This window comes from Buteo buteo, chromosome 11 (genome assembly GCF_964188355.1).
Source record: "Buteo buteo chromosome 11, bButBut1.hap1.1, whole genome shotgun sequence".
Lineage (NCBI taxonomy): Eukaryota > Metazoa > Chordata > Aves > Accipitriformes > Accipitridae > Buteo > Buteo buteo.
The window spans coordinates 25,764,259-25,791,717 of NC_134181.1; the positions used below are offsets into that span (position 1 = coordinate 25,764,259).

The 27,459-nt window shown below is 56.9% G+C and overlaps 2 protein-coding genes and 6 pseudogenes across 2 annotated transcripts; all 8 read left to right on the plus strand.

The window, feature by feature from the left end:
- Positions 1–187: 187 nt before the first annotated feature.
- On the plus strand, positions 188–1,803 carry LOC142036333 (feather beta keratin-like; annotated as a pseudogene).
- Positions 1,804–3,863: 2,060 nt separating this feature from the next.
- On the plus strand, positions 3,864–5,009 carry LOC142036334 (feather beta keratin-like). Its single transcript, XM_075039474.1, has 2 exons — positions 3,864–4,010; positions 4,337–5,009. Exons 1-2 carry the CDS (start codon positions 3,864–3,866, stop codon positions 4,655–4,657), a joined length of 468 nt encoding a protein of 155 aa, XP_074895575.1. The 3' UTR covers positions 4,658–5,009.
- A 2,612-nt stretch (positions 5,010–7,621) lies between these two features.
- Positions 7,622–8,427, plus strand: LOC142036336 (feather beta keratin-like; annotated as a pseudogene).
- A 2,149-nt stretch (positions 8,428–10,576) lies between these two features.
- On the plus strand, positions 10,577–11,813 carry LOC142036335 (feather beta keratin-like). Its single transcript, XM_075039476.1, has 2 exons — positions 10,577–10,723; positions 11,050–11,813. Exons 1-2 carry the CDS (start codon positions 10,577–10,579, stop codon positions 11,368–11,370), a joined length of 468 nt encoding a protein of 155 aa, XP_074895577.1. The 3' UTR covers positions 11,371–11,813.
- A 4,794-nt stretch (positions 11,814–16,607) lies between these two features.
- Positions 16,608–17,803, plus strand: LOC142036337 (feather beta keratin-like; annotated as a pseudogene).
- A 1,799-nt stretch (positions 17,804–19,602) lies between these two features.
- On the plus strand, positions 19,603–20,798 carry LOC142036338 (feather beta keratin-like; annotated as a pseudogene).
- A 1,800-nt stretch (positions 20,799–22,598) lies between these two features.
- LOC142036339 (feather beta keratin-like) lies at positions 22,599–23,794 on the plus strand (annotated as a pseudogene).
- Positions 23,795–25,594: 1,800 nt separating this feature from the next.
- LOC142036340 (feather beta keratin-like) lies at positions 25,595–26,790 on the plus strand (annotated as a pseudogene).
- The last annotated feature ends 669 nt before the right edge of the window (positions 26,791–27,459 follow it).

Below are 27,459 nucleotides of genomic sequence, written 5' to 3' on the forward strand. Positions count from 1 at the left end.
ACGTGTCATTTCCCCTGGAAACGTTTTGGCCTCTAATACGGTCACTTGAAAGGAGCCTGTGTGGCTGAATGGGCATGCCACGAAGAGGGAAATGAAAAGGCAGCGTTGCAGGGAACATAAGCAGTGTCCCCATTTCTGTAATTGTGATGCTTTGCACGCAAGATGAGCTTGTTGGCAAACACATTACATGCGCAAAGAGTGCCTCTGGGCCCGGAGCAGTCATGACCAGTATAAAAGCCAGTCCAACAGCAGGCTTCCTCACCCACTTCTCTTGCCTTCTCCTCCTTGGTGAAGAAGGTGAGCTGCAACCGCCTTTGCCTCTTTCTTGTCTTTCTCCTTTTCCTCTTTGTCTTCCGGCCTCAGCTGAGTCTTTGCCTCAGCACAGCTTTTGCCGAGAGCCTTGCTACTCGATCTGCTCCTGGTGTCCCTGTTCTTCCTGTTCTCCAGTGGGGGGAGGTGGGAGAAGGCCTTGGGCTTTCTTTGCAGGGAGGGGACCCTTGGGGACCAGGGCTCTTTAATCTCCCTTCCTCCCTGCTCCCCAGACTGTGCCTTTGCTCTTGCCGAGCAGGCTGTCGGGCTGCGCCTCACATGCTGCCTCTGCTTTCCCTGCCCTCTCTCCCAGGTGCAGCTCCATCCCGCAGCCATGTCCTGCTACGATCTGTGCCGTCCCTGTGGCCCGACCCCGCTTGCCAACAGCTGCAACGAGCCCTGTGTCAGGCAGTGCCAGGACTCCCGGGTGGTTATTGAGCCATCTCCCGTGGTGGTGACCCTGCCCGGACCCATCCTCAGCTCCTTCCCCCAGAACACCGCTGTGGGATCCACCACCTCCGCTGCTGTTGGCAGCATCCTGAGTGCTGAGGGAGTGCCCATCAACTCCGGGGGCTTCAGCCTCTCTGGCCTTGGTGGCCGCTACTGTGGCAGAAGGTGCCTGCCCTGCTAAAGCCGGGCTGGACGTCCAGTGAGTGCATCGACCAGGAAGCCCATAGCCGGGTGCCGGACTGAGGATGGAGCTGCTGGCCAGGGTTTCCAGATGGGTTGAGCACCCTCGTGCCCTCCCGCAAAGGAGGGAGGGAAGCAAGGTGCCAGCCTGTGCTGTCTGGAAAGACGGCCAACTGTTGTCTTCTCCTTCGCCTGCTTTCTTCTCCGCATCACGAGTCCCTGTTGTCTCCTGCTGTCCTGTGCCACGGGCTCATCCTGAAGCAAGTTGAGAGGGGCCCTGCTCATCACCCTCTCCCCATGTGTGTGGGAGGAAGACGTGCGTCCCACTGCTGTGAAGGGGTGCCTGACTGTCAGCTGCCCTCGTAGCAGCCTGGACCGCGTCCCTTCCAGCACGCGCAGCTTTGTTTCACTCTTCAGACTCATTAAAGTTTATGCTGCATTGTAGCTTGAGTCTCCTCATGCCCCTTCCCTCCCGGGACGGCCAGCCAAGCTGTTCAATGGGAAATCACAGAATCACAGCATGATTGGGGTTGGCAGGGACTTCTGGAGGTCATCTCGTCCAGTCCCCTGCTCGAGGAGGTCAACCTAGAGCCAGTTGCTCTAGCTCCAGATGGCTTTTGGATATCTCCAGGGATGGAGACTCCATAATCTCCCTGGGCAACCTGTTCCGGTGTTTGGTGACCCTCACAGTGAAAGAGTGTTTCCTGACATTCAGATGGAGCTTTCTGTGTTCCCTTTTGTGCCCATTGCCTCTGGTCCTTTCAAGGGGCAGCACTGAAAAGACCCTAACTCCTTCCTCCTTGCACCTTCCCTTCTGGTATTTGAATACATCAGTGAGCCCCAGCCCGCCCCCAGCCTGCTCATCCCAGCTCTCAGTCTTTCCTCATACGTGCGACGCTCCAGTCCCTTAATCATCTGCGTGGCCTTTCATTTGTCTCTCTCCGCTATGTCCATGTCTCTCTCGCACTGAGGAGCCCAGAACTGGACACGGTACTCCCGCTGTGGCCTCATGAGGGCTGAGTGAAGGGGAAGGATCAACTCCCTCAACCTGGTGGAAATACTTTGTCTAAAGCAGCCCAGGGTACAATCCTATGCTGCATAAGCAAGTGAGATCCCATACAGGGTAAAGGGGTGGCTGAAACGATGTGGTGCACTTGTATCCTTTTGAGGGACTGAGAGTGGGTGTCCCACGGAAATGGTCACCTGGAGGGGACTGTCCTTCACATGTGACAAAGCCTTCCCAAAGTCACCCACATCCCTCTGTCCCAAACGCCAGGCTTGTTGTCTCTCTCAGCAAACCCCTGTCATGCTCTCCATGGCTCCAAGACGTGTCTGGTGTGTTGACAGATGCGCAAGGAGTTGTATCTCTTCACTTCTGCCCCCAGACCATCTCTCTGTGTCCCCAGCTCCCTTTCTGAAGTATTCAGCAATGTGGCCAGAGCGGCACAGTCACTGCTTGGGAGTTTACATGACGTGTGGCCCACGACACTGAAGTGAGGGCATTTAGCAAGTCCTTCTCCCTCCCTTGCACACTGGAGGAAGGAAAGAAAGAAACCTGCAGGATGCAGCCATTGTGTCTTCCTGCCTTTCTGCCCTGAACCGCAAGACCACCGACATCAGGGAGGGAAGTAACCTTGCTTGTGTGTAAAGTTGTCATGTAGTTGGTGATGTAGCAGAGGACAAGGTGCCTGTCCTTTCCTCCCACATCCTCTAGTCTTCCACAGGTGACGTTTTGCCCCGTGCCTCCCAGCCTCCCAGTCCTGCTTCACGTAGAGCGAGGGTCATCTCTTGTGCTGCCCCATATGCTGTGGGAACCCCCACGGTGCCTTTCCCCATAGCTAAAGCCCTGTCTTCCCTGAAAGACAGCTGCTGCTAGCAAAGTCCCAGTGCCCTGCTGTGCAGGAGGGCCCTCAGGAAATGCACTCTCCATCAACACCCATAAGCCATGCTGAGCTGACAGCAGAAGCACGGTGGGGTGAAAACATGGTACCAGGGCGGGTAGAGAGCGTCTGCGGCACGTGATCAGAGAGGGCAGGGTGCAGCAGGGCACTGGAGCCTTTGGGCAGACCCTCACCATAGGTGCGGACTGTGGGACTAGCATGGGCCAGTGGGAAACTCATGTCTGAGAGTGCTGAGAAGCTTGGGAAGAGGAAACAGATATCCTGATGTCTACTTGCTTCCAGTGTGTTCCTGCTGACATTCCCAGACTATGAGTACTTGTGATGAGTTTTGATGTCTCATGGAAAGCTTTCCAAGCTTGTTGCAGTGTATGTTATTGAGTTAGCGTGTGGGCTCAAAGAAGAAGTGTTTGGCAGTCTTGGGGATGAAGAAGGAACCGTTGGGAAGCCCCAACACTGACCTTTGGTGGTGGGGGGGGCAGGGAGCAGACTTAGCGTGTGTTGGAGGGGAGTGTCTCTGCTTCTCAAACATCCTTCTCCTGTTGATTGGAGGCTCTCCAGAGAAGGTAAGGACGAGCAAAGAGCGTATGAATTTCTCTTGATGCTAAATTGCTGAGTCTAAAACCTTACAGGGTATCCAAGGTGACTGGGAAGTTTATACCTAACTTTGATGGAGTTAGGTATGAGGTAACGCAATGGATATGTTGACTCCTGTCACAGAAAATTCTTTTTAAGTCTGGCCTTGTATTTTAGGACTGCCAGAAAACATGTCCCCTTCATTATGAGAACGCTGAAAGTGAGGCCCTGGAGGGCAAGGGGATGGCATCACTCGGCAAGGAGGGTCAGTCGTCATCACAGGCTGCACCATCGGCCTGTGCTGACGTGTCATTTCCCCTGGAAACGTTTTGGCCTCTAATACGGTCACTTGAAAGGAGCCTGTGTGGCTGAATGGGCATGCCACGAAGAGGGAAATGAAAAGGCAGCGTTGCAGGGAACATAAGCAGTGTCCCCATTTCTGTAATTGTGATGCTTTGCACGCAAGATGAGCTTGTTGGCAAACACATTACATGCGCAAAGAGTGCCTCTGGGCCCGGAGCAGTCATGACCAGTATAAAAGCCAGTCCAACAGCAGGCTTCCTCACCCACTTCTCTTGCCTTCTCCTCCTTGGTGAAGAAGGTGAGCTGCAACCGCCTTTGCCTCTTTCTTGTCTTTCTCCTTTTCCTCTTTGTCTTCCGGCCTCAGCTGAGTCTTTGCCTCAGCACAGCTTTTGCCGAGAGCCTTGCTACTCGATCTGCTCCTGGTGTCCCTGTTCTTCCTGTTCTCCAGTGGGGGGAGGTGGGAGAAGGCCTTGGGCTTTCTTTGCAGGGAGGGGACCCTTGGGGACCAGGGCTCTTTAATCTCCCTTCCTCCCTGCTCCCCAGACTGTGCCTTTGCTCTTGCCGAGCAGGCTGTCGGGCTGCGCCTCACATGCTGCCTCTGCTTTCCCTGCCCTCTCTCCCAGGTGCAGCTCCATCCCGCAGCCATGTCCTGCTACGATCTGTGCCGTCCCTGTGGCCCGACCCCGCTTGCCAACAGCTGCAACGAGCCCTGTGTCAGGCAGTGCCAGGACTCCCGGGTGGTTATTGAGCCCTCTCCCGTGGTGGTGACCCTGCCCGGACCCATCCTCAGCTCCTTCCCCCAGAACACCGCTGTGGGATCCACCACCTCCGCTGCTGTTGGCAGCATCCTGAGTGCTGAGGGAGTGCCCATCAACTCCGGGGGCTTCAGCCTCTCTGGCCTTGGTGGCCGCTACTGTGGCAGAAGGTGCCTGCCCTGCTAAAGCCGGGCTGGACGTCCAGTGAGTGCATCGACCAGGAAGCCCAAAGCCGGGTGCCGGACTGAGGATGGAGCTGCTGGCCAGGGTTTCCAGATGGGTTGAGCACCCTCGTGCCCTCCCGCAAAGGAGGGAGGGAAGCAAGGTGCCAGCCTGTGCTGTCTGGAAAGACGGCCAACTGTTGTCTTCTCCTTCGCCTGCTTTCTTCTCCGCATCACGAGTCCCTGTTGTCTCCTGCTGTCCTGTGCCACGGGCTCATCCTGAAGCAAGTTGAGAGGGGCCCTGCTCATCACCCTCTCCCCATGTGTGTGGGAGGAAGACGTGCGTCCCACTGCTGTGAAGGGGTGCCTGACTGTCAGCTGCCCTCGTAGCAGCCTGGACCGCGTCCCTTCCAGCACACGCAGCTTTGTTTCACTCTTCAGACTCATTAAAGTTTATGCTGCATTGTAGCTTGAGTCTCCTCATGCCCCTTCCCTCCCGGGACGGCCAGCCAAGCTGTTCAATGGGAAATCACAGAATCACAGCATGATTGGGGTTGGCAGGGACTTCTGGAGGTCATCTCGTCCAGTCCCCTGCTCGAGGAGGTCAACCTAGAGCCAGTTGCTCTAGCTCCAGATGGCTTTTGGATATCTCCAGGGATGGAGACTCCATAATCTCCCTGGGCAACCTGTTCCGGTGTTTGGTGACCCTCACAGTGAAAGAGTGTTTCCTGACATTCAGATGGAGCTTTCTGTGTTCCCTTTTGTGCCCATTGCCTCTGGTCCTTTCAAGGGGCAGCACTGAAAAGACCCTAACTCCTTCCTCCTTGCACCTTCCCTTCTGGTATTTGAATACATCAGTGAGCCCCAGCCCGCCCCCAGCCTGCTCATCCCAGCTCTCAGTCTTTCCTCATACGTGCGACGCTCCAGTCCCTTAATCATCTGCGTGGCCTTTCATTTGTCTCTCTCCGCTATGTCCATGTCTCTCTCGCACTGAGGAGCCCAGAACTGGACACGGTACTCCCGCTGTGGCCTCATGAGGGCTGAGTGAAGGGGAAGGATCAACTCCCTCAACCTGGTGGAAATACTTTGTCTAAAGCAGCCCAGGGTACAATCCTATGCTGCATAAGCAAGTGAGATCCCATACAGGGTAAAGGGGTGGCTGAAACGATGTGGTGCACTTGTATCCTTTTGAGGGACTGAGAGTGGGTGTCCCACGGAAATGGTCACCTGGAGGGGACTGTCCTTCACATGTGACAAAGCCTTCCCAAAGTCACCCACATCCCTCTGTCCCAAACGCCAGGCTTGTTGTCTCTCTCAGCAAACCCCTGTCATGCTCTCCATGGCTCCAAGACGTGTCTGGTGTGTTGACAGATGCGCAAGGAGTTGTATCTCTTCACTTCTGCCCCCAGACCATCTCTCTGTGTCCCCAGCTCCCTTTCTGAAGTATTCAGCAATGTGGCCAGAGCGGCACAGTCACTGCTTGGGAGTTTACATGACGTGTGGCCCACGACACTGAAGTGAGGGCATTTAGCAAGTCCTTCTCCCTCCCTTGCACACTGGAGGAAGGAAAGAAAGAAACCTGCAGGATGCAGCCATTGTGTCTTCCTGCCTTTCTGCCCTGAACCGCAAGACCACCGACATCAGGGAGGGAAGTAACCTTGCTTGTGTGTAAAGTTGTCATGTAGTTGGTGATGTAGCAGAGGACAAGGTGCCTGTCCTTTCCTCCCACATCCTCTAGTCTTCCACAGGTGACATTTTGCCCCGTGCCTCCCAGCCTCCCAGTCCTGCTTCACGTAGAGCGAGGGTCATCTCTTGTGCTGCCCCATATGCTGTGGGAACCCCCACGGTGCCTTTCCCCATAGCTAAAGCCCTGTCTTCCCTGAAAGACAGCTGCTGCTAGCAAAGTCCCAGTGCCCTGCTGTGCAGGAGGGCCCTCAGGAAATGCACTCTCCATCAACACCCATAAGCCATGCTGAGCTGACAGCAGAAGCACGGTGGGGTGAAAACATGGTACCAGGGCGGGTAGAGAGCGTCTGCGGCACGTGATCAGAGAGGGCAGGGTGCAGCAGGGCACTGGAGCCTTTGGGCAGACCCTCACCATAGGTGCGGACTGTGGGACTAGCATGGGCCAGTGGGAAACTCATGTCTGAGAGTGCTGAGAAGCTTGGGAAGAGGAAACAGATATCCTGATGTCTACTTGCTTCCAGTGTGTTCCTGCTGACATTCCCAGACTATGAGTACTTGTGATGAGTTTTGATGTCTCATGGAAAGCTTTCCAAGCTTGTTGCAGTGTATGTTATTGAGTTAGCGTGTGGGCTCAAAGAAGAAGTGTTTGGCAGTCTTGGGGATGAAGAAGGAACCGTTGGGAAGCCCCAACACTGACCTTTGGTGGTGGGGGGGGCAGGGAGCAGACTTAGCGTGTGTTGGAGGGGAGTGTCTCTGCTTCTCAAACATCCTTCTCCTGTTGATTGGAGGCTCTCCAGAGAAGGTAAGGACGAGCAAAGAGCGTATGAATTTCTCTTGATGCTAAATTGCTGAGTCTAAAACCTTACAGGGTATCCAAGGTGACTGGGAAGTTTATACCTAACTTTGATGGAGTTAGGTATGAGGTAACGCAATGGATATGTTGACTCCTGTCACAGAAAATTCTTTTTAAGTCTGGCCTTGTATTTTAGGACTGCCAGAAAACATGTCCCCTTCATTATGAGAACGCTGAAAGTGAGGCCCTGGAGGGCAAGGGGATGGCATCACTCGGCAAGGAGGGTCAGTCGTCATCACAGGCTGCACCATCGGCCTGTGCTGACGTGTCATTTCCCCTGGAAATGTTTTGGCCTCTAATACGGTCACTTGAAAGGAGCCTGTGTGGCTGAATGGGCATGCCACGAAGAGGGAAATGAAAAGGCAGCGTTGCAGGGAACATAAGCAGTGTCCCCATTTCTGTAATTGTGATGCTTTGCACGCAAGATGAGCTTGTTGGCAAACACATTACATGCGCAAAGAGTGCCTCTGGGCCCGGAGCAGTCATGACCAGTATAAAAGCCAGTCCAACAGCAGGCTTCCTCACCCACTTCTCTTGCCTTCTCCTCCTTGGTGAAGAAGGTGAGCTGCAACCGCCTTTGCCTCTTTCTTGTCTTTCTCCTTTTCCTCTTTGTCTTCCGGCCTCAGCTGAGTCTTTGCCTCAGCACAGCTTTTGCCGAGAGCCTTGCTACTCGATCTGCTCCTGGTGTCCCTGTTCTTCCTGTTCTCCAGTGGGGGGAGGTGGGAGAAGGCCTTGGGCTTTCTTTGCAGGGAGGGGACCCTTGGGGACCAGGGCTCTTTAATCTCCCTTCCTCCCTGCTCCCCAGACTGTGCCTTTGCTCTTGCCGAGCAGGCTGTCGGGCTGCGCCTCACATGCTGCCTCTGCTTTCCCTGCCCTCTCTCCCAGGTGCAGCTCCATCCCGCAGCCATGTCCTGCTACGATCTGTGCCGTCCCTGTGGCCCGACCCCGCTTGCCAACAGCTGCAACGAGCCCTGTGTCAGGCAGTGCCAGGACTCCCGGGTGGTTATTGAGCCATCTCCCGTGGTGGTGACCCTGCCCGGACCCATCCTCAGCTCCTTCCCCCAGAACACCGCTGTGGGATCCACCACCTCCGCTGCTGTTGGCAGCATCCTGAGTGCTGAGGGAGTGCCCATCAACTCCGGGGGCTTCAGCCTCTCTGGCCTTGGTGGCCGCTACTGTGGCAGAAGGTGCCTGCCCTGCTAAAGCCGGGCTGGACGTCCAGTGAGTGCATCGACCAGGAAGCCCAAAGCCGGGTGCCGGACTGAGGATGGAGCTGCTGGCCAGGGTTTCCAGATGGGTTGAGCACCCTCGTGCCCTCCCGCAAAGGAGGGAGGGAAGCAAGGTGCCAGCCTGTGCTGTCTGGAAAGATGGCCAACTGTTGTCTTCTCCTTCGCCTGCTTTCTTCTCCGCATCACGAGTCCCTGTTGTCTCCTGCTGTCCTGTGCCACGGGCTCATCCTGAAGCAAGTTGAGAGGGGCCCTGCTCATCACCCTCTCCCCATGTGTGTGGGAGGAAGACGTGCGTCCCACTGCTGTGAAGGGGTGCCTGACTGTCAGCTGCCCTCGTAGCAGCCTGGACCGCGTCCCTTCCAGCACGCACAGCTTTGTTTCACTCTTCAGACTCATTAAAGTTTATGCTGCATTGTAGCTTGAGTCTCCTCATGTCCCTTCCCTCCCGGGACGGCCAGCCGAGCCGTCCAGGGGAAATGTTATACCGTGGAGGGGAAAAGGGTGGGTGGGTAAGGGCCAATGCTGGACCTCTCTCGTGCATGGAAGGGCTGAGTACCCTGAAGGGCTATGGTCATTGGAAGAGACATGGGGCAGTGGAGGGGTGTGTGGTATTGCCTGAGTATGGAAAAGGTGGCCAGGAGCTCCCCTAAGGGACATGTGATCAACGAGCGAGGTTGGATACTGGCTTCCAGTTGATGAGGCAAGCCATTGCCCTGCTGGAAGACATTTCTGTGCAGGCTAACAACCACCTGCCCAAGGCTGCGATCGCATGTTACCAGTTGCAACGTGTCCTTGCCCTTCTGTCCTCCAAGCACTTCTTCCAAACCCTGGAACTGGAGGGAGTCCCAAGGGAGTTGAAGGGACAGGTGGCAGCAAGGGCAGCTCTGTATAAGGGAGATGTGAGCCCTCTGCTAGATTTTGGCACAATGGGGATGCGTTGATCATGGGTGAGTAAAATAGGTAGGGGAGGGGAATGGGCACACAGGGATCGTCCATCCTCCTTTGAAAGTGATGGGTAGCATTGCTGACACGTCCTGGAGAGTCCGCAAAGTTCAAGAACGGAGCAGGAAAAGCATCTTTGCCCCCAGCGGAGCAGTCCTGTGGTCAGAAGCGTTAGGTGCTGTGGAGTCCTTCTGTGTGTGTCACTGTGTCCTGAAGGGACGTGAGCCTGGAGCAGATGTGCTGCAAATCCTGCAGAAACCCCACTCAGCTGCTGTGCAGGCTGTGCCTGGAGAGGTCCCAAGCAGTGAACCTTTTGTCCCTCCAACCGGGCCTCAAGCTGTGGAGTGGTACCCCGCCAGCTCTGTTCTCAGTCCCTCCTTCCCATGCCCTCGTCCTCCACAGGCAATGCTTTGGTCCTGCTGCTCTTGTTGTGCTTCTGGAGAGTAGGAGGCACCTCTTGTGCCGTGCTCCTCCGACTGTCCTTGCCAAGACTCGTGGAGCCTGCTTGCTGCTGAGCGGGGTTGGGTGTCCTGTGGAAATCCTGCCACGTATTTGGTCATGCCTGGTGTGGCAGCAGTCTGGATGGCCAAAGTAGCAGTTGTGGCAGGAGGAAGGACGTGTATCGATGGGCCAGCATGTGCCTCGGTCACTGAGGTGCCTCCAGCTTTGCCAGCGGTCTCCAGCAAAGAGTGTTGGGAGGGCAATAGCCTTCATTCTTAACCACTGGTAGTCTGCTGCTCAAGGCAGGTAGGGATGAAGGAGAGAAAGAAGATGGCAAAAGAGGCAGGCAAACTTCTGCCGAGATCAAAGCTCGATCTCAGAGAGAGAGTCGAAAACCCAAGAGCCGGGGTGCCCTGCCTAGAGAGGCGATGCCTAATACAGTGTGAGTGAGCACAGCACGCGAGAGCGAGCGACTGATGGTGCCGACCCCTGCATGTGGGTGTCCAGGCTGAAGCCTCAGGGTTAGGAGGAGACCTGCCCCATTCATGAGGAAACACTTTAAAGTGAGGCCCTGGAGGGCAAGGGACTAGCATCACCTGGCAGGGTGGGACACTCCTCATCACTGCCTGGATCATCGGCCTGTGCTGACGTGTCATTTCCCCTGGAAACGTTTTGGCCTCTAATACTGTCACTTGAAAGGAGCCTGTGTGGCTCAATGGGCATGCCACGAAGAGGGAAATGAAAAGGCAGCGTTGCAGGGAACATAAGCAGTGTCCCCATTTCTGTAATTGTGATGCTTTGCATGCAAGGTGAGCTTGTTGGTAAACACATTACATGCGCAAAGAGTGCCTCTGGGCCCGGAGCAGTCATGACCAGTATAAAAGCCAGTCCAACAGCAGGCTTCCTCACCCACTTCTCTTGCCTTCTCCTCCTTGGTGAAGAAGGTGAGCTGCAACCGCCTTTGCCTCTTTCTTGTCTTTCTCCTTTTCCTCTTTGTCTTCCGGCCTCAGCTGAGTCTTTGCCTCAGCACAGCTTTTGCCGAGAGCCTTGCTACTCGATCTGCTCCTGGTGTCCCTGTTCTTCCTGTTCTCCAGTGGGGGGAGGTGGGAGAAGGCCTTGGGCTTTCTTTGCAGGGAGGGGACCCTTGGGGACCAGGGCTCTTTAATCTCCCTTCCTCCCTGCTCCCCAGACTGTGCCTTTGCTCTTGCCGAGCAGGCTGTCGGGCTGCGCCTCACATGCTGCCTCTGCTTTCCCTGCCCTCTCTCCCAGGTGCAGCTCCATCCTGCAGCCATGTCCTGCTACGATCTGTGCCGTCCCTGTGGCCCGACCCCGCTTGCCAACAGCTGCAACGAGCCCTGTGTCAGGCAGTGCCAGGACTCCCGGGTGGTGATCCAGCCCTCTCCCGTGGTGGTGACCCTGCCCGGACCCATCCTCAGCTCCTTCCCCCAGAACACCGCTGTGGGATCCACCACCTCCGCTGCTGTTGGCAGCATCCTGAGTGAGGAGGGAGTGCCCATCAACTCCGGGGGCTTCAACCTCTCTGGCCTTGGTGGCCGCTACTGTGGCAGAAGGTGCCTGCCCTGCTAAAGCCGGGCTGGACGTCCAGTGAGTGCATCGACCAGGAAGCCCATAGCCGGGTGCCGGACTGAGGATGGAGCTGCTGGCCAGGGTTTCCAGATGGGTTGAGCACCCTCGTGCCCTCCCGCAAAGGAGGGAGGGAAGCAAGGTGCCAGCCTGTGCTGTCTGGAAAGACGGCCAACTGTTGTCTTCTCCTTCGCCTGCTTTCTTCTCCGCATCACGAGTCCCTGTTGTCTCCTGCTGTCCTGTGCCACGGGCTCATCCTGAAGCAAGTTGAGAGGGGCCCTGCTCATCACCCTCTCCCCATGTGTGTGGGAGGAAGACGTGCGTCCCACTGCTGTGAAGGGGTGCCTGACTGTCAGCTGCCCTCGTAGCAGCCTGGACCGCGTCCCTTCCAGCACGCACAGCTTTGTTTCACTCTTCAGACTCATTAAAGTTTATGCTGCATTGTAGCTTGAGTCTCCTCATGTCCCTTCCCTCCCGGGACGGCCAGCCGAGCCGTCCAGGGGAAATGTTATACCGTGGAGGGGAAAAGGGTGGGTGGGTAAGGGCCAATGCTGGACCTCTCTCGTGCATGGAAGGGCTGAGTACCCTGAAGGGCTATGGTCATTGGAAGAGACATGGGGCAGTGGAGGGGTGTGTGGTATTGCCTGAGTATGGAAAAGGTGGCCAGGAGCTCCCCTAAGGGACATGTGATCAACGAGCGAGGTTGGATACTGGCTTCCAGTTGATGAGGCAAGCCATTGCCCTGCTGGAAGACATTTCTGTGCAGGCTAACAACCACCTGCCCAAGGCTGCGATCGCATGTTACCAGTTGCAACGTGTCCTTGCCCTTCTGTCCTCCAAGCACTTCTTCCAAACCCTGGAACTGGAGGGAGTCCCAAGGGAGTTGAAGGGACAGGTGGCAGCAAGGGCAGCTCTGTATAAGGGAGATGTGAGCCCTCTGCTAGATTTTGGCACAATGGGGATGCGTTGATCATGGGTGAGTAAAATAGGTAGGGGAGGGGAATGGGCACACAGGGATCGTCCATCCTCCTTTGAAAGTGATGGGTAGCATTGCTGACACGTCCTGGAGAGTCCGCAAAGTTCAAGAACGGAGCAGGAAAAGCATCTTTGCCCCCAGCGGAGCAGTCCTGTGGTCAGAAGCGTTAGGTGCTGTGGAGTCCTTCTGTGTGTGTCACTGTGTCCTGAAGGGACGTGAGCCTGGAGCAGATGTGCTGCAAATCCTGCAGAAACCCCACTCAGCTGCTGTGCAGGCTGTGCCTGGAGAGGTCCCAAGCAGTGAACCTTTTGTCCCTCCAACCGGGCCTCAAGCTGTGGAGTGGTACCCCGCCAGCTCTGTTCTCAGTCCCTCCTTCCCATGCCCTCGTCCTCCACAGGCAATGCTTTGGTCCTGCTGCTCTTGTTGTGCTTCTGGAGAGTAGGAGGCACCTCTTGTGCCGTGCTCCTCCGACTGTCCTTGCCAAGACTCGTGGAGCCTGCTTGCTGCTGAGCGGGGTTGGGTGTCCTGTGGAAATCCTGCCACGTATTTGGTCATGCCTGGTGTGGCAGCAGTCTGGATGGCCAAAGTAGCAGTTGTGGCAGGAGGAAGGACGTGTATCGATGGGCCAGCATGTGCCTCGGTCACTGAGGTGCCTCCAGCTTTGCCAGCGGTCTCCAGCAAAGAGTGTTGGGAGGGCAATAGCCTTCATTCTTAACCACTGGTAGTCTGCTGCTCAAGGCAGGTAGGGATGAAGGAGAGAAAGAAGATGGCAAAAGAGGCAGGCAAACTTCTGCCGAGATCAAAGCTCGATCTCAGAGAGAGAGTCGAAAACCCAAGAGCCGGGGTGCCCTGCCTAGAGAGGCGATGCCTAATACAGTGTGAGTGAGCACAGCACGCGAGAGCGAGCGACTGATGGTGCCGACCCCTGCATGTGGGTGTCCAGGCTGAAGCCTCAGGGTTAGGAGGAGACCTGCCCCATTCATGAGGAAACACTTTAAAGTGAGGCCCTGGAGGGCAAGGGACTAGCATCACCTGGCAGGGTGGGACACTCCTCATCACTGCCTGGATCATCGGCCTGTGCTGACGTGTCATTTCCCCTGGAAACGTTTTGGCCTCTAATACTGTCACTTGAAAGGAGCCTGTGTGGCTGAATGGGCATGCCACGAAGAGGGAAATGAAAAGGCAGCGTTGCAGGGAACATAAGCAGTGTCCCCATTCTGTAATTGTGATGCTTTGCATGCAAGGTGAGCTTGTTGGCAAACACATTACATGCGCAAAGAGTGCCTCTGGGCCCGGAGCAGTCATGACCAGTATAAAAGCCAGTCCAACAGCAGGCTTCCTCACCCACTTCTCTTGCCTTCTCCTCCTTGGTGAAGAAGGTGAGCTGCAACCGCCTTTGCCTCTTTCTTGTCTTTCTCCTTTTCCTCTTTGTCTTCCGGCCTCAGCTGAGTCTTTGCCTCAGCACAGCTTTTGCCGAGAGCCTTGCTACTCGATCTGCTCCTGGTGTCCCTGTTCTTCCTGTTCTCCAGTGGGGGGAGGTGGGAGAAGGCCTTGGGCTTTCTTTGCAGGGAGGGGACCCTTGGGGACCAGGGCTCTTTAATCTCCCTTCCTCCCTGCTCCCCAGACTGTGCCTTTGCTCTTGCCGAGCAGGCTGTCGGGCTGCGCCTCACATGCTGCCTCTGCTTTCCCTGCCCTCTCTCCCAGGTGCAGCTCCATCCCGCAGCCATGTCCTGCTACGATCTGTGCCGTCCCTGTGGCCCGACCCCGCTTGCCAACAGCTGCAACGAGCCCTGTGTCAGGCAGTGCCAGGACTCCCGGGTGGTGATCCAGCCCTCTCCCGTGGTGGTGACCCTGCCCGGACCCATCCTCAGCTCCTTCCCCCAGAACACCGCTGTGGGATCCACCACCTCCGCTGCTGTTGGCAGCATCCTGAGTGCTGAGGGAGTGCCCATCAACTCCGGGGGCTTCAGCCTCTCTGGCCTTGGTGGCCGCTACTGTGGCAGAAGGTGCCTGCCCTGCTAAAGCCGGGCTGGACGTCCAGTGAGTGCATCGACCAGGAAGCCCATAGCCGGGTGCCGGACTGAGGATGGAGCTGCTGGCCAGGGTTTCCAGATGGGTTGAGCACCCTCGTGCCCTCCCGCAAAGGAGGGAGGGAAGCAAGGTGCCAGCCTGTGCTGTCTGGAAAGACGGCCAACTGTTGTCTTCTCCTTCGCCTGCTTTCTTCTCCGCATCACGAGTCCCTGTTGTCTCCTGCTGTCCTGTGCCACGGGCTCATCCTGAAGCAAGTTGAGAGGGGCCCTGCTCATCACCCTCTCCCCATGTGTGTGGGAGGAAGACGTGCGTCCCACTGCTGTGAAGGGGTGCCTGACTGTCAGCTGCCCTCGTAGCAGCCTGGACCGCGTCCCTTCCAGCACGCACAGCTTTGTTTCACTCTTCAGACTCATTAAAGTTTATGCTGCATTGTAGCTTGAGTCTCCTCATGTCCCTTCCCTCCCGGGACGGCCAGCCGAGCCGTCCAGGGGAAATGTTATACCGTGGAGGGGAAAAGGGTGGGTGGGTAAGGGCCAATGCTGGACCTCTCTCGTGCATGGAAGGGCTGAGTACCCTGAAGGGCTATGGTCATTGGAAGAGACATGGGGCAGTGGAGGGGTGTGTGGTATTGCCTGAGTATGGAAAAGGTGGCCAGGAGCTCCCCTAAGGGACATGTGATCAACGAGCGAGGTTGGATACTGGCTTCCAGTTGATGAGGCAAGCCATTGCCCTGCTGGAAGACATTTCTGTGCAGGCTAACAACCACCTGCCCAAGGCTGCGATCGCATGTTACCAGTTGCAACGTGTCCTTGCCCTTCTGTCCTCCAAGCACTTCTTCCAAACCCTGGAACTGGAGGGAGTCCCAAGGGAGTTGAAGGGACAGGTGGCAGCAAGGGCAGCTCTGTATAAGGGAGATGTGAGCCCTCTGCTAGATTTTGGCACAATGGGGATGCGTTGATCATGGGTGAGTAAAATAGGTAGGGGAGGGGAATGGGCACACAGGGATCGTCCATCCTCCTTTGAAAGTGATGGGTAGCATTGCTGACACGTCCTGGAGAGTCCGCAAAGTTCAAGAACGGAGCAGGAAAAGCATCTTTGCCCCCAGCGGAGCAGTCCTGTGGTCAGAAGCGTTAGGTGCTGTGGAGTCCTTCTGTGTGTGTCACTGTGTCCTGAAGGGACGTGAGCCTGGAGCAGATGTGCTGCAAATCCTGCAGAAACCCCACTCAGCTGCTGTGCAGGCTGTGCCTGGAGAGGTCCCAAGCAGTGAACCTTTTGTCCCTCCAACCGGGCCTCAAGCTGTGGAGTGGTACCCCGCCAGCTCTGTTCTCAGTCCCTCCTTCCCATGCCCTCGTCCTCCACAGGCAATGCTTTGGTCCTGCTGCTCTTGTTGTGCTTCTGAAGAGTAGGAGGCACCTCTTGTGCCGTGCTCCTCCGACTGTCCTTGCCAAGACTCGTGGAGCCTGCTTGCTGCTGAGCGGGGTTGGGTGTCCTGTGGAAATCCTGCCACGTATTTGGTCATGCCTGGTGTGGCAGCAGTCTGGATGGCCAAAGTAGCAGTTGTGGCAGGAGGAAGGACGTGTATCGATGGGCCAGCATGTGCCTCGGTCACTGAGGTGCCTCCAGCTTTGCCAGCGGTCTCCAGCAAAGAGTGTTGGGAGGGCAATAGCCTTCATTCTTAACCACTGGTAGTCTGCTGCTCAAGGCAGGTAGGGATGAAGGAGAGAAAGAAGATGGCAAAAGAGGCAGGCAAACTTCTGCCGAGATCAAAGCTCGATCTCAGAGAGAGAGTCGAAAACCCAAGAGCCGGGGTGCCCTGCCTAGAGAGGCGATGCCTAATACAGTGTGAGTGAGCACAGCACGCGAGAGCGAGCGACTGATGGTGCCGACCCCTGCATGTGGGTGTCCAGGCTGAAGCCTCAGGGTTAGGAGGAGACCTGCCCCATTCATGAGGAAACACTTTAAAGTGAGGCCCTGGAGGGCAAGGGACTAGCATCACCTGGCAGGGTGGGACACTCCTCATCACTGCCTGGATCATCGGCCTGTGCTGACGTGTCATTTCCCCTGGAAACGTTTTGGCCTCTAATACTGTCACTTGAAAGGAGCCTGTGTGGCTGAATGGGCATGCCACGAAGAGGGAAATGAAAAGGCAGCGTTGCAGGGAACATAAGCAGTGTCCCCATTCTGTAATTGTGATGCTTTGCATGCAAGGTGAGCTTGTTGGCAAACACATTACATGCGCAAAGAGTGCCTCTGGGCCCGGAGCAGTCATGACCAGTATAAAAGCCAGTCCAACAGCAGGCTTCCTCACCCACTTCTCTTGCCTTCTCCTCCTTGGTGAAGAAGGTGAGCTGCAACCGCCTTTGCCTCTTTCTTGTCTTTCTCCTTTTCCTCTTTGTCTTCCGGCCTCAGCTGAGTCTTTGCCTCAGCACAGCTTTTGCCGAGAGCCTTGCTACTCGATCTGCTCCTGGTGTCCCTGTTCTTCCTGTTCTCCAGTGGGGGGAGGTGGGAGAAGGCCTTGGGCTTTCTTTGCAGGGAGGGGACCCTTGGGGACCAGGGCTCTTTAATCTCCCTTCCTCCCTGCTCCCCAGACTGTGCCTTTGCTCTTGCCGAGCAGGCTGTCGGGCTGCGCCTCACATGCTGCCTCTGCTTTCCCTGCCCTCTCTCCCAGGTGCAGCTCCATCCCGCAGCCATGTCCTGCTACGATCTGTGCCGTCCCTGTGGCCCGACCCCGCTTGCCAACAGCTGCAACGAGCCCTGTGTCAGGCAGTGCCAGGACTCCCGGGTGGTGATCCAGCCCTCTCCCGTGGTGGTGACCCTGCCCGGACCCATCCTCAGCTCCTTCCCCCAGAACACCGCTGTGGGATCCACCACCTCCGCTGCTGTTGGCAGCATCCTGAGTGAGGAGGGAGTGCCCATCAACTCCGGGGGCTTCAACCTCTCTGGCCTTGGTGGCCGCTACTGTGGCAGAAGGTGCCTGCCCTGCTAAAGCCGGGCTGGACGTCCAGTGAGTGCATCGACCAGGAAGCCCATAGCCGGGTGCCGGACTGAGGATGGAGCTGCTGGCCAGGGTTTCCAGATGGGTTGAGCACCCTCGTGCCCTCCCGCAAAGGAGGGAGGGAAGCAAGGTGCCAGCCTGTGCTGTCTGGAAAGACGGCCAACTGTTGTCTTCTCCTTCGCCTGCTTTCTTCTCCGCATCACGAGTCCCTGTTGTCTCCTGCTGTCCTGTGCCACGGGCTCATCCTGAAGCAAGTTGAGAGGGGCCCTGCTCATCACCCTCTCCCCATGTGTGTGGGAGGAAGACGTGCGTCCCACTGCTGTGAAGGGGTGCCTGACTGTCAGCTGCCCTCGTAGCAGCCTGGACCGCGTCCCTTCCAGCACGCACAGCTTTGTTTCACTCTTCAGACTCATTAAAGTTTATGCTGCATTGTAGCTTGAGTCTCCTCATGTCCCTTCCCTCCCGGGACGGCCAGCCGAGCCGTCCAGGGGAAATGTTATACCGTGGAGGGGAAAAGGGTGGGTGGGTAAGGGCCAATGCTGGACCTCTCTCGTGCATGGAAGGGCTGAGTACCCTGAAGGGCTATGGTCATTGGAAGAGACATGGGGCAGTGGAGGGGTGTGTGGTATTGCCTGAGTATGGAAAAGGTGGCCAGGAGCTCCCCTAAGGGACATGTGATCAACGAGCGAGGTTGGATACTGGCTTCCAGTTGATGAGGCAAGCCATTGCCCTGCTGGAAGACATTTCTGTGCAGGCTAACAACCACCTGCCCAAGGCTGCGATCGCATGTTACCAGTTGCAACGTGTCCTTGCCCTTCTGTCCTCCAAGCACTTCTTCCAAACCCTGGAACTGGAGGGAGTCCCAAGGGAGTTGAAGGGACAGGTGGCAGCAAGGGCAGCTCTGTATAAGGGAGATGTGAGCCCTCTGCTAGATTTTGGCACAATGGGGATGCGTTGATCATGGGTGAGTAAAATAGGTAGGGGAGGGGAATGGGCACACAGGGATCGTCCATCCTCCTTTGAAAGTGATGGGTAGCATTGCTGACACGTCCTGGAGAGTCCGCAAAGTTCAAGAACGGAGCAGGAAAAGCATCTTTGCCCCCAGCGGAGCAGTCCTGTGGTCAGAAGCGTTAGGTGCTGTGGAGTCCTTCTGTGTGTGTCACTGTGTCCTGAAGGGACGTGAGCCTGGAGCAGATGTGCTGCAAATCCTGCAGAAACCCCACTCAGCTGCTGTGCAGGCTGTGCCTGGAGAGGTCCCAAGCAGTGAACCTTTTGTCCCTCCAACCGGGCCTCAAGCTGTGGAGTGGTACCCCGCCAGCTCTGTTCTCAGTCCCTCCTTCCCATGCCCTCGTCCTCCACAGGCAATGCTTTGGTCCTGCTGCTCTTGTTGTGCTTCTGAAGAGTAGGAGGCACCTCTTGTGCCGTGCTCCTCCGACTGTCCTTGCCAAGACTCGTGGAGCCTGCTTGCTGCTGAGCGGGGTTGGGTGTCCTGTGGAAATCCTGCCACGTATTTGGTCATGCCTGGTGTGGCAGCAGTCTGGATGGCCAAAGTAGCAGTTGTGGCAGGAGGAAGGACGTGTATCGATGGGCCAGCATGTGCCTCGGTCACTGAGGTGCCTCCAGCTTTGCCAGCGGTCTCCAGCAAAGAGTGTTGGGAGGGCAATAGCCTTCATTCTTAACCACTGGTAGTCTGCTGCTCAAGGCAGGTAGGGATGAAGGAGAGAAAGAAGATGGCAAAAGAGGCAGGCAAACTTCTGCCGAGATCAAAGCTCGATCTCAGAGAGAGAGTCGAAAACCCAAGAGCCGGGGTGCCCTGCCTAGAGAGGCGATGCCTAATACAGTGTGAGTGAGCACAGCACGCGAGAGCGAGCGACTGATGGTGCCGACCCCTGCATGTGGGTGTCCAGGCTGAAGCCTCAGGGTTAGGAGGAGACCTGCCCCATTCATGAGGAAACACTTTAAAGTGAGGCCCTGGAGGGCAAGGGACTAGCATCACCTGGCAGGGTGGGACACTCCTCATCACTGCCTGGATCATCGGCCTGTGCTGACGTGTCATTTCCCCTGGAAACGTTTTGGCCTCTAATACGGTCACTTGAAAGGAGCCTGTGTGGCTGAATGGGCATGCCACGAAGAGGGAAATGAAAAGGCAGCGTTGCAGGGAACATAAGCAGTGTCCCCATTCTGTAATTGTGATGCTTTGCATGCAAGGTGAGCTTGTTGGCAAACACATTACATGCGCAAAGAGTGCCTCTGGGCCCGGAGCAGTCATGACCAGTATAAAAGCCAGTCCAACAGCAGGCTTCCTCACCCACTTCTCTTGCCTTCTCCTCCTTGGTGAAGAAGGTGAGCTGCAACCGCCTTTGCCTCTTTCTTGTCTTTCTCCTTTTCCTCTTTGTCTTCCGGCCTCAGCTGAGTCTTTGCCTCAGCACAGCTTTTGCCGAGAGCCTTGCTACTCGATCTGCTCCTGGTGTCCCTGTTCTTCCTGTTCTCCAGTGGGGGGAGGTGGGAGAAGGCCTTGGGCTTTCTTTGCAGGGAGGGGACCCTTGGGGACCAGGGCTCTTTAATCTCCCTTCCTCCCTGCTCCCCAGACTGTGCCTTTGCTCTTGCCGAGCAGGCTGTCGGGCTGCGCCTCACATGCTGCCTCTGCTTTCCCTGCCCTCTCTCCCAGGTGCAGCTCCATCCCGCAGCCATGTCCTGCTACGATCTGTGCCGTCCCTGTGGCCCGACCCCGCTTGCCAACAGCTGCAACGAGCCCTGTGTCAGGCAGTGCCAGGACTCCCGGGTGGTGATCCAGCCCTCTCCCGTGGTGGTGACCCTGCCCGGACCCATCCTCAGCTCCTTCCCCCAGAACACCGCTGTGGGATCCACCACCTCCGCTGCTGTTGGCAGCATCCTGAGTGAGGAGGGAGTGCCCATCAACTCCGGGGGCTTCAACCTCTCTGGCCTTGGTGGCCGCTACTGTGGCAGAAGGTGCCTGCCCTGCTAAAGCCGGGCTGGACGTCCAGTGAGTGCATCGACCAGGAAGCCCATAGCCGGGTGCCGGACTGAGGATGGAGCTGCTGGCCAGGGTTTCCAGATGGGTTGAGCACCCTCGTGCCCTCCCGCAAAGGAGGGAGGGAAGCAAGGTGCCAGCCTGTGCTGTCTGGAAAGACGGCCAACTGTTGTCTTCTCCTTCGCCTGCTTTCTTCTCCGCATCACGAGTCCCTGTTGTCTCCTGCTGTCCTGTGCCACGGGCTCATCCTGAAGCAAGTTGAGAGGGGCCCTGCTCATCACCCTCTCCCCATGTGTGTGGGAGGAAGACGTGCGTCCCACTGCTGTGAAGGGGTGCCTGACTGTCAGCTGCCCTCGTAGCAGCCTGGACCGCGTCCCTTCCAGCACGCACAGCTTTGTTTCACTCTTCAGACTCATTAAAGTTTATGCTGCATTGTAGCTTGAGTCTCCTCATGTCCCTTCCCTCCCGGGACGGCCAGCCGAGCCGTCCAGGGGAAATGTTATACCGTGGAGGGGAAAAGGGTGGGTGGGTAAGGGCCAATGCTGGACCTCTCTCGTGCATGGAAGGGCTGAGTACCCTGAAGGGCTATGGTCATTGGAAGAGACATGGGGCAGTGGAGGGGTGTGTGGTATTGCCTGAGTATGGAAAAGGTGGCCAGGAGCTCCCCTAAGGGACATGTGATCAACGAGCGAGGTTGGATACTGGCTTCCAGTTGATGAGGCAAGCCATTGCCCTGCTGGAAGACATTTCTGTGCAGGCTAACAACCACCTGCCCAAGGCTGCGATCGCATGTTACCAGTTGCAACGTGTCCTTGCCCTTCTGTCCTCCAAGCACTTCTTCCAAACCCTGGAACTGGAGGGAGTCCCAAGGGAGTTGAAGGGACAGGTGGCAGCAAGGGCAGCTCTGTATAAGGGAGATGTGAGCCCTCTGCTAGATTTTGGCACAATGGGGATGCGTTGATCATGGGTGAGTAAAATAGGTAGGGGAGGGGAATGGGCACACAGGGATCGTCCATCCTCCTTTGAAAGTGATGGGTAGCATTGCTGACACGTCCTGGAGAGTCCGCAAAGTTCAAGAACGGAGCAGGAAAAGCATCTTTGCCCCCAGCGGAGCAGTCCTGTGGTCAGAAGCGTTAGGTGCTGTGGAGTCCTTCTGTGTGTGTCACTGTGTCCTGAAGGGACGTGAGCCTGGAGCAGATGTGCTGCAAATCCTGCAGAAACCCCACTCAGCTGCTGTGCAGGCTGTGCCTGGAGAGGTCCCAAGCAGTGAACCTTTTGTCCCTCCAACCGGGCCTCAAGCTGTGGAGTGGTACCCCGCCAGCTCTGTTCTCAGTCCCTCCTTCCCATGCCCTCGTCCTCCACAGGCAATGCTTTGGTCCTGCTGCTCTTGTTGTGCTTCTGGAGAGTAGGAGGCACCTCTTGTGCCGTGCTCCTCCGACTGTCCTTGCCAAGACTCGTGGAGCCTGCTTGCTGCTGAGCGGGGTTGGGTGTCCTGTGGAAATCCTGCCACGTATTTGGTCATGCCTGGTGTGGCAGCAGTCTGGATGGCCAAAGTAGCAGTTGTGGCAGGAGGAAGGACGTGTATCGATGGGCCAGCATGTGCCTCGGTCACTGAGGTGCCTCCAGCTTTGCCAGCGGTCTCCAGCAAAGAGTGTTGGGAGGGCAATAGCCTTCATTCTTAACCACTGGTAGTCTGCTGCTCAAGGCAGGTAGGGATGAAGGAGAGAAAGAAGATGGCAAAAGAGGCAGGCAAACTTCTGCCGAGATCAAAGCTCGATCTCAGAGAGAGAGTCGAAAACCCAAGAGCCGGGGTGCCCTGCCTAGAGAGGCGATGCCTAATACAGTGTGAGTGAGCACAGCACGCGAGAGCGAGCGACTGATGGTGCCGACCCCTGCATGTGGGTGTCCAGGCTGAAGCCTCAGGGTTAGGAGGAGACCTGCCCCATTCATGAGGAAACACTTTAAAGTGAGGCCCTGGAGGGCAAGGGACTAGCATCACCTGGCAGGGTGGGACACTCCTCATCACTGCCTGGATCATCGGCCTGTGCTGACGTGTCATTTCCCCTGGAAACGTTTTGGCCTCTAATACTGTCACTTGAAAGGAGCCTGTGTGGCTCAATGGGCATGCCACGAAGAGGGAAATGAAAAGGCAGCGTTGCAGGGAACATAAGCAGTGTCCCCATTTCTGTAATTGTGATGCTTTGCATGCAAGGTGAGCTTGTTGGTAAACACATTACATGCGCAAAGAGTGCCTCTGGGCCCGGAGCAGTCATGACCAGTATAAAAGCCAGTCCAACAGCAGGCTTCCTCACCCACTTCTCTTGCCTTCTCCTCCTTGGTGAAGAAGGTGAGCTGCAACCGCCTTTGCCTCTTTCTTGTCTTTCTCCTTTTCCTCTTTGTCTTCCGGCCTCAGCTGAGTCTTTGCCTCAGCACAGCTTTTGCCGAGAGCCTTGCTACTCGATCTGCTCCTGGTGTCCCTGTTCTTCCTGTTCTCCAGTGGGGGGAGGTGGGAGAAGGCCTTGGGCTTTCTTTGCAGGGAGGGGACCCTTGGGGACCAGGGCTCTTTAATCTCCCTTCCTCCCTGCTCCCCAGACTGTGCCTTTGCTCTTGCCGAGCAGGCTGTCGGGCTGCGCCTCACATGCTGCCTCTGCTTTCCCTGCCCTCTCTCCCAGGTGCAGCTCCATCCCGCAGCCATGTCCTGCTACGATCTGTGCCGTCCCTGTGGCCCGACCCCGCTTGCCAACAGCTGCAACGAGCCCTGTGTCAGGCAGTGCCAGGACTCCCGGGTGGTGATCCAGCCCTCTCCCGTGGTGGTGACCCTGCCCGGACCCATCCTCAGCTCCTTCCCCCAGAACACCGCTGTGGGATCCACCACCTCCGCTGCTGTTGGCAGCATCCTGAGTGAGGAGGGAGTGCCCATCAACTCCGGGGGCTTCAACCTCTCTGGCCTTGGTGGCCGCTACTGTGGCAGAAGGTGCCTGCCCTGCTAAAGCCGGGCTGGACGTCCAGTGAGTGCATCGACCAGGAAGCCCATAGCCGGGTGCCGGACTGAGGATGGAGCTGCTGGCCAGGGTTTCCAGATGGGTTGAGCACCCTCGTGCCCTCCCGCAAAGGAGGGAGGGAAGCAAGGTGCCAGCCTGTGCTGTCTGGAAAGACGGCCAACTGTTGTCTTCTCCTTCGCCTGCTTTCTTCTCCGCATCACGAGTCCCTGTTGTCTCCTGCTGTCCTGTGCCACGGGCTCATCCTGAAGCAAGTTGAGAGGGGCCCTGCTCATCACCCTCTCCCCATGTGTGTGGGAGGAAGACGTGCGTCCCACTGCTGTGAAGGGGTGCCTGACTGTCAGCTGCCCTCGTAGCAGCCTGGACCGCGTCCCTTCCAGCACGCACAGCTTTGTTTCACTCTTCAGACTCATTAAAGTTTATGCTGCATTGTAGCTTGAGTCTCCTCATGTCCCTTCCCTCCCGGGACGGCCAGCCGAGCCGTCCAGGGGAAATGTTATACCGTGGAGGGGAAAAGGGTGGGTGGGTAAGGGCCAATGCTGGACCTCTCTCGTGCATGGAAGGGCTGAGTACCCTGAAGGGCTATGGTCATTGGAAGAGACATGGGGCAGTGGAGGGGTGTGTGGTATTGCCTGAGTATGGAAAAGGTGGCCAGGAGCTCCCCTAAGGGACATGTGATCAACGAGCGAGGTTGGATACTGGCTTCCAGTTGATGAGGCAAGCCATTGCCCTGCTGGAAGACATTTCTGTGCAGGCTAACAACCACCTGCCCAAGGCTGCGATCGCATGTTACCAGTTGCAACGTGTCCTTGCCCTTCTGTCCTCCAAGCACTTCTTCCAAACCCTGGAACTGGAGGGAGTCCCAAGGGAGTTGAAGGGACAGGTGGCAGCAAGGGCAGCTCTGTATAAGGGAGATGTGAGCCCTCTGCTAGATTTTGGCACAATGGGGATGCGTTGATCATGGGTGAGTAAAATAGGTAGGGGAGGGGAATGGGCACACAGGGATCGTCCATCCTCCTTTGAAAGTGATGGGTAGCATTGCTGACACGTCCTGGAGAGTCCGCAAAGTTCAAGAACGGAGCAGGAAAAGCATCTTTGCCCCCAGCGGAGCAGTCCTGTGGTCAGAAGCGTTAGGTGCTGTGGAGTCCTTCTGTGTGTGTCACTGTGTCCTGAAGGGACGTGAGCCTGGAGCAGATGTGCTGCAAATCCTGCAGAAACCCCACTCAGCTGCTGTGCAGGCTGTGCCTGGAGAGGTCCCAAGCAGTGAACCTTTTGTCCCTCCAACCGGGCCTCAAGCTGTGGAGTGGTACCCCGCCAGCTCTGTTCTCAGTCCCTCCTTCCCATGCCCTCGTCCTCCACAGGCAATGCTTTGGTCCTGCTGCTCTTGTTGTGCTTCTGGAGAGTAGGAGGCACCTCTTGTGCCGTGCTCCTCCGACTGTCCTTGCCAAGACTCGTGGAGCCTGCTTGCTGCTGAGCGGGGTTGGGTGTCCTGTGGAAATCCTGCCACGTATTTGGTCATGCCTGGTGTGGCAGCAGTCTGGATGGCCAAAGTAGCAGTTGTGGCAGGAGGAAGGACGTGTATCGATGGGCCAGCATGTGCCTCGGTCACTGAGGTGCCTCCAGCTTTGCCAGCGGTCTCCAGCAAAGAGTGTTGGGAGGGCAATAGCCTTCATTCTTAACCACTGGTAGTCTGCTGCTCAAGGCAGGTAGGGATGAAGGAGAGAAAGAAGATGGCAAAAGAGGCAGGCAAACTTCTGCCGAGATCAAAGCTCGATCTCAGAGAGAGAGTCGAAAACCCAAGAGCCGGGGTGCCCTGCCTAGAGAGGCGATGCCTAATACAGTGTGAGTGAGCACAGCACGCGAGAGCGAGCGACTGATGGTGCCGACCCCTGCATGTGGGTGTCCAGGCTGAAGCCTCAGGGTTAGGAGGAGACCTGCCCCATTCATGAGGAAACACTTTAAAGTGAGGCCCTGGAGGGCAAGGGACTAGCATCACCTGGCAGGGTGGGACACTCCTCATCACTGCCTGGATCATCGGCCTGTGCTGACGTGTCATTTCCCCTGGAAACGTTTTGGCCTCTAATACTGTCACTTGAAAGGAGCCTGTGTGGCTCAATGGGCATGCCACGAAGAGGGAAATGAAAAGGCAGCGTTGCAGGGAACATAAGCAGTGTCCCCATTTCTGTAATTGTGATGCTTTGCATGCAAGGTGAGCTTGTTGGTAAACACATTACATGCGCAAAGAGTGCCTCTGGGCCCGGAGCAGTCATGACCAGTATAAAAGCCAGTCCAACAGCAGGCTTCCTCACCCACTTCTCTTGCCTTCTCCTCCTTGGTGAAGAAGGTGAGCTGCAACCGCCTTTGCCTCTTTCTTGTCTTTCTCCTTTTCCTCTTTGTCTTCCGGCCTCAGCTGAGTCTTTGCCTCAGCACAGCTTTTGCCGAGAGCCTTGCTACTCGATCTGCTCCTGGTGTCCCTGTTCTTCCTGTTCTCCAGTGGGGGGAGGTGGGAGAAGGCCTTGGGCTTTCTTTGCAGGGAGGGGACCCTTGGGGACCAGGGCTCTTTAATCTCCCTTCCTCCCTGCTCCCCAGACTGTGCCTTTGCTCTTGCCGAGCAGGCTGTCGGGCTGCGCCTCACATGCTGCCTCTGCTTTCCCTGCCCTCTCTCCCAGGTGCAGCTCCATCCCGCAGCCATGTCCTGCTACGATCTGTGCCGTCCCTGTGGCCCGACCCCGCTTGCCAACAGCTGCAACGAGCCCTGTGTCAGGCAGTGCCAGGACTCCCGGGTGGTGATCCAGCCCTCTCCCGTGGTGGTGACCCTGCCCGGACCCATCCTCAGCTCCTTCCCCCAGAACACCGCTGTGGGATCCACCACCTCCGCTGCTGTTGGCAGCATCCTGAGTGAGGAGGGAGTGCCCATCAACTCCGGGGGCTTCAACCTCTCTGGCCTTGGTGGCCGCTACTGTGGCAGAAGGTGCCTGCCCTGCTAAAGCCGGGCTGGACGTCCAGTGAGTGCATCGACCAGGAAGCCCATAGCCGGGTGCCGGACTGAGGATGGAGCTGCTGGCCAGGGTTTCCAGATGGGTTGAGCACCCTCGTGCCCTCCCGCAAAGGAGGGAGGGAAGCAAGGTGCCAGCCTGTGCTGTCTGGAAAGACGGCCAACTGTTGTCTTCTCCTTCGCCTGCTTTCTTCTCCGCATCACGAGTCCCTGTTGTCTCCTGCTGTCCTGTGCCACGGGCTCATCCTGAAGCAAGTTGAGAGGGGCCCTGCTCATCACCCTCTCCCCATGTGTGTGGGAGGAAGACGTGCGTCCCACTGCTGTGAAGGGGTGCCTGACTGTCAGCTGCCCTCGTAGCAGCCTGGACCGCGTCCCTTCCAGCACGCACAGCTTTGTTTCACTCTTCAGACTCATTAAAGTTTATGCTGCATTGTAGCTTGAGTCTCCTCATGTCCCTTCCCTCCCGGGACGGCCAGCCGAGCCGTCCAGGGGAAATGTTATACCGTGGAGGGGAAAAGGGTGGGTGGGTAAGGGCCAATGCTGGACCTCTCTCGTGCATGGAAGGGCTGAGTACCCTGAAGGGCTATGGTCATTGGAAGAGACATGGGGCAGTGGAGGGGTGTGTGGTATTGCCTGAGTATGGAAAAGGTGGCCAGGAGCTCCCCTAAGGGACATGTGATCAACGAGCGAGGTTGGATACTGGCTTCCAGTTGATGAGGCAAGCCATTGCCCTGCTGGAAGACATTTCTGTGCAGGCTAACAACCACCTGCCCAAGGCTGCGATCGCATGTTACCAGTTGCAACGTGTCCTTGCCCTTCTGTCCTCCAAGCACTTCTTCCAAACCCTGGAACTGGAGGGAGTCCCAAGGGAGTTGAAGGGACAGGTGGCAGCAAGGGCAGCTCTGTATAAGGGAGATGTGAGCCCTCTGCTAGATTTTGGCACAATGGGGATGCGTTGATCATGGGTGAGTAAAATAGGTAGGGGAGGGGAATGGGCACACAGGGATCGTCCATCCTCCTTTGAAAGTGATGGGTAGCATTGCTGACACGTCCTGGAGAGTCCGCAAAGTTCAAGAACGGAGCAGGAAAAGCATCTTTGCCCCC

Bases quoted from the DNA above. Each gene is read 5' to 3' on its own strand.
- LOC142036334 (XM_075039474.1), top strand. From the start codon at position 3,864: ATGCTTTGCACGCAAGATGAGCTTGTTGGCAAACACATTACATGCGCA. The intron at 4,011-4,336 runs GAAGGTGAGCTG...TGCCCTCTCTCC, and splicing joins GCCTTCTCCTCCTTGGTGAA to CAGGTGCAGCTCCATCCCGC.
- LOC142036335 (XM_075039476.1), top strand. From the start codon at position 10,577: ATGCTTTGCATGCAAGGTGAGCTTGTTGGTAAACACATTACATGCGCA. The intron at 10,724-11,049 runs GAAGGTGAGCTG...TGCCCTCTCTCC, and splicing joins GCCTTCTCCTCCTTGGTGAA to CAGGTGCAGCTCCATCCTGC.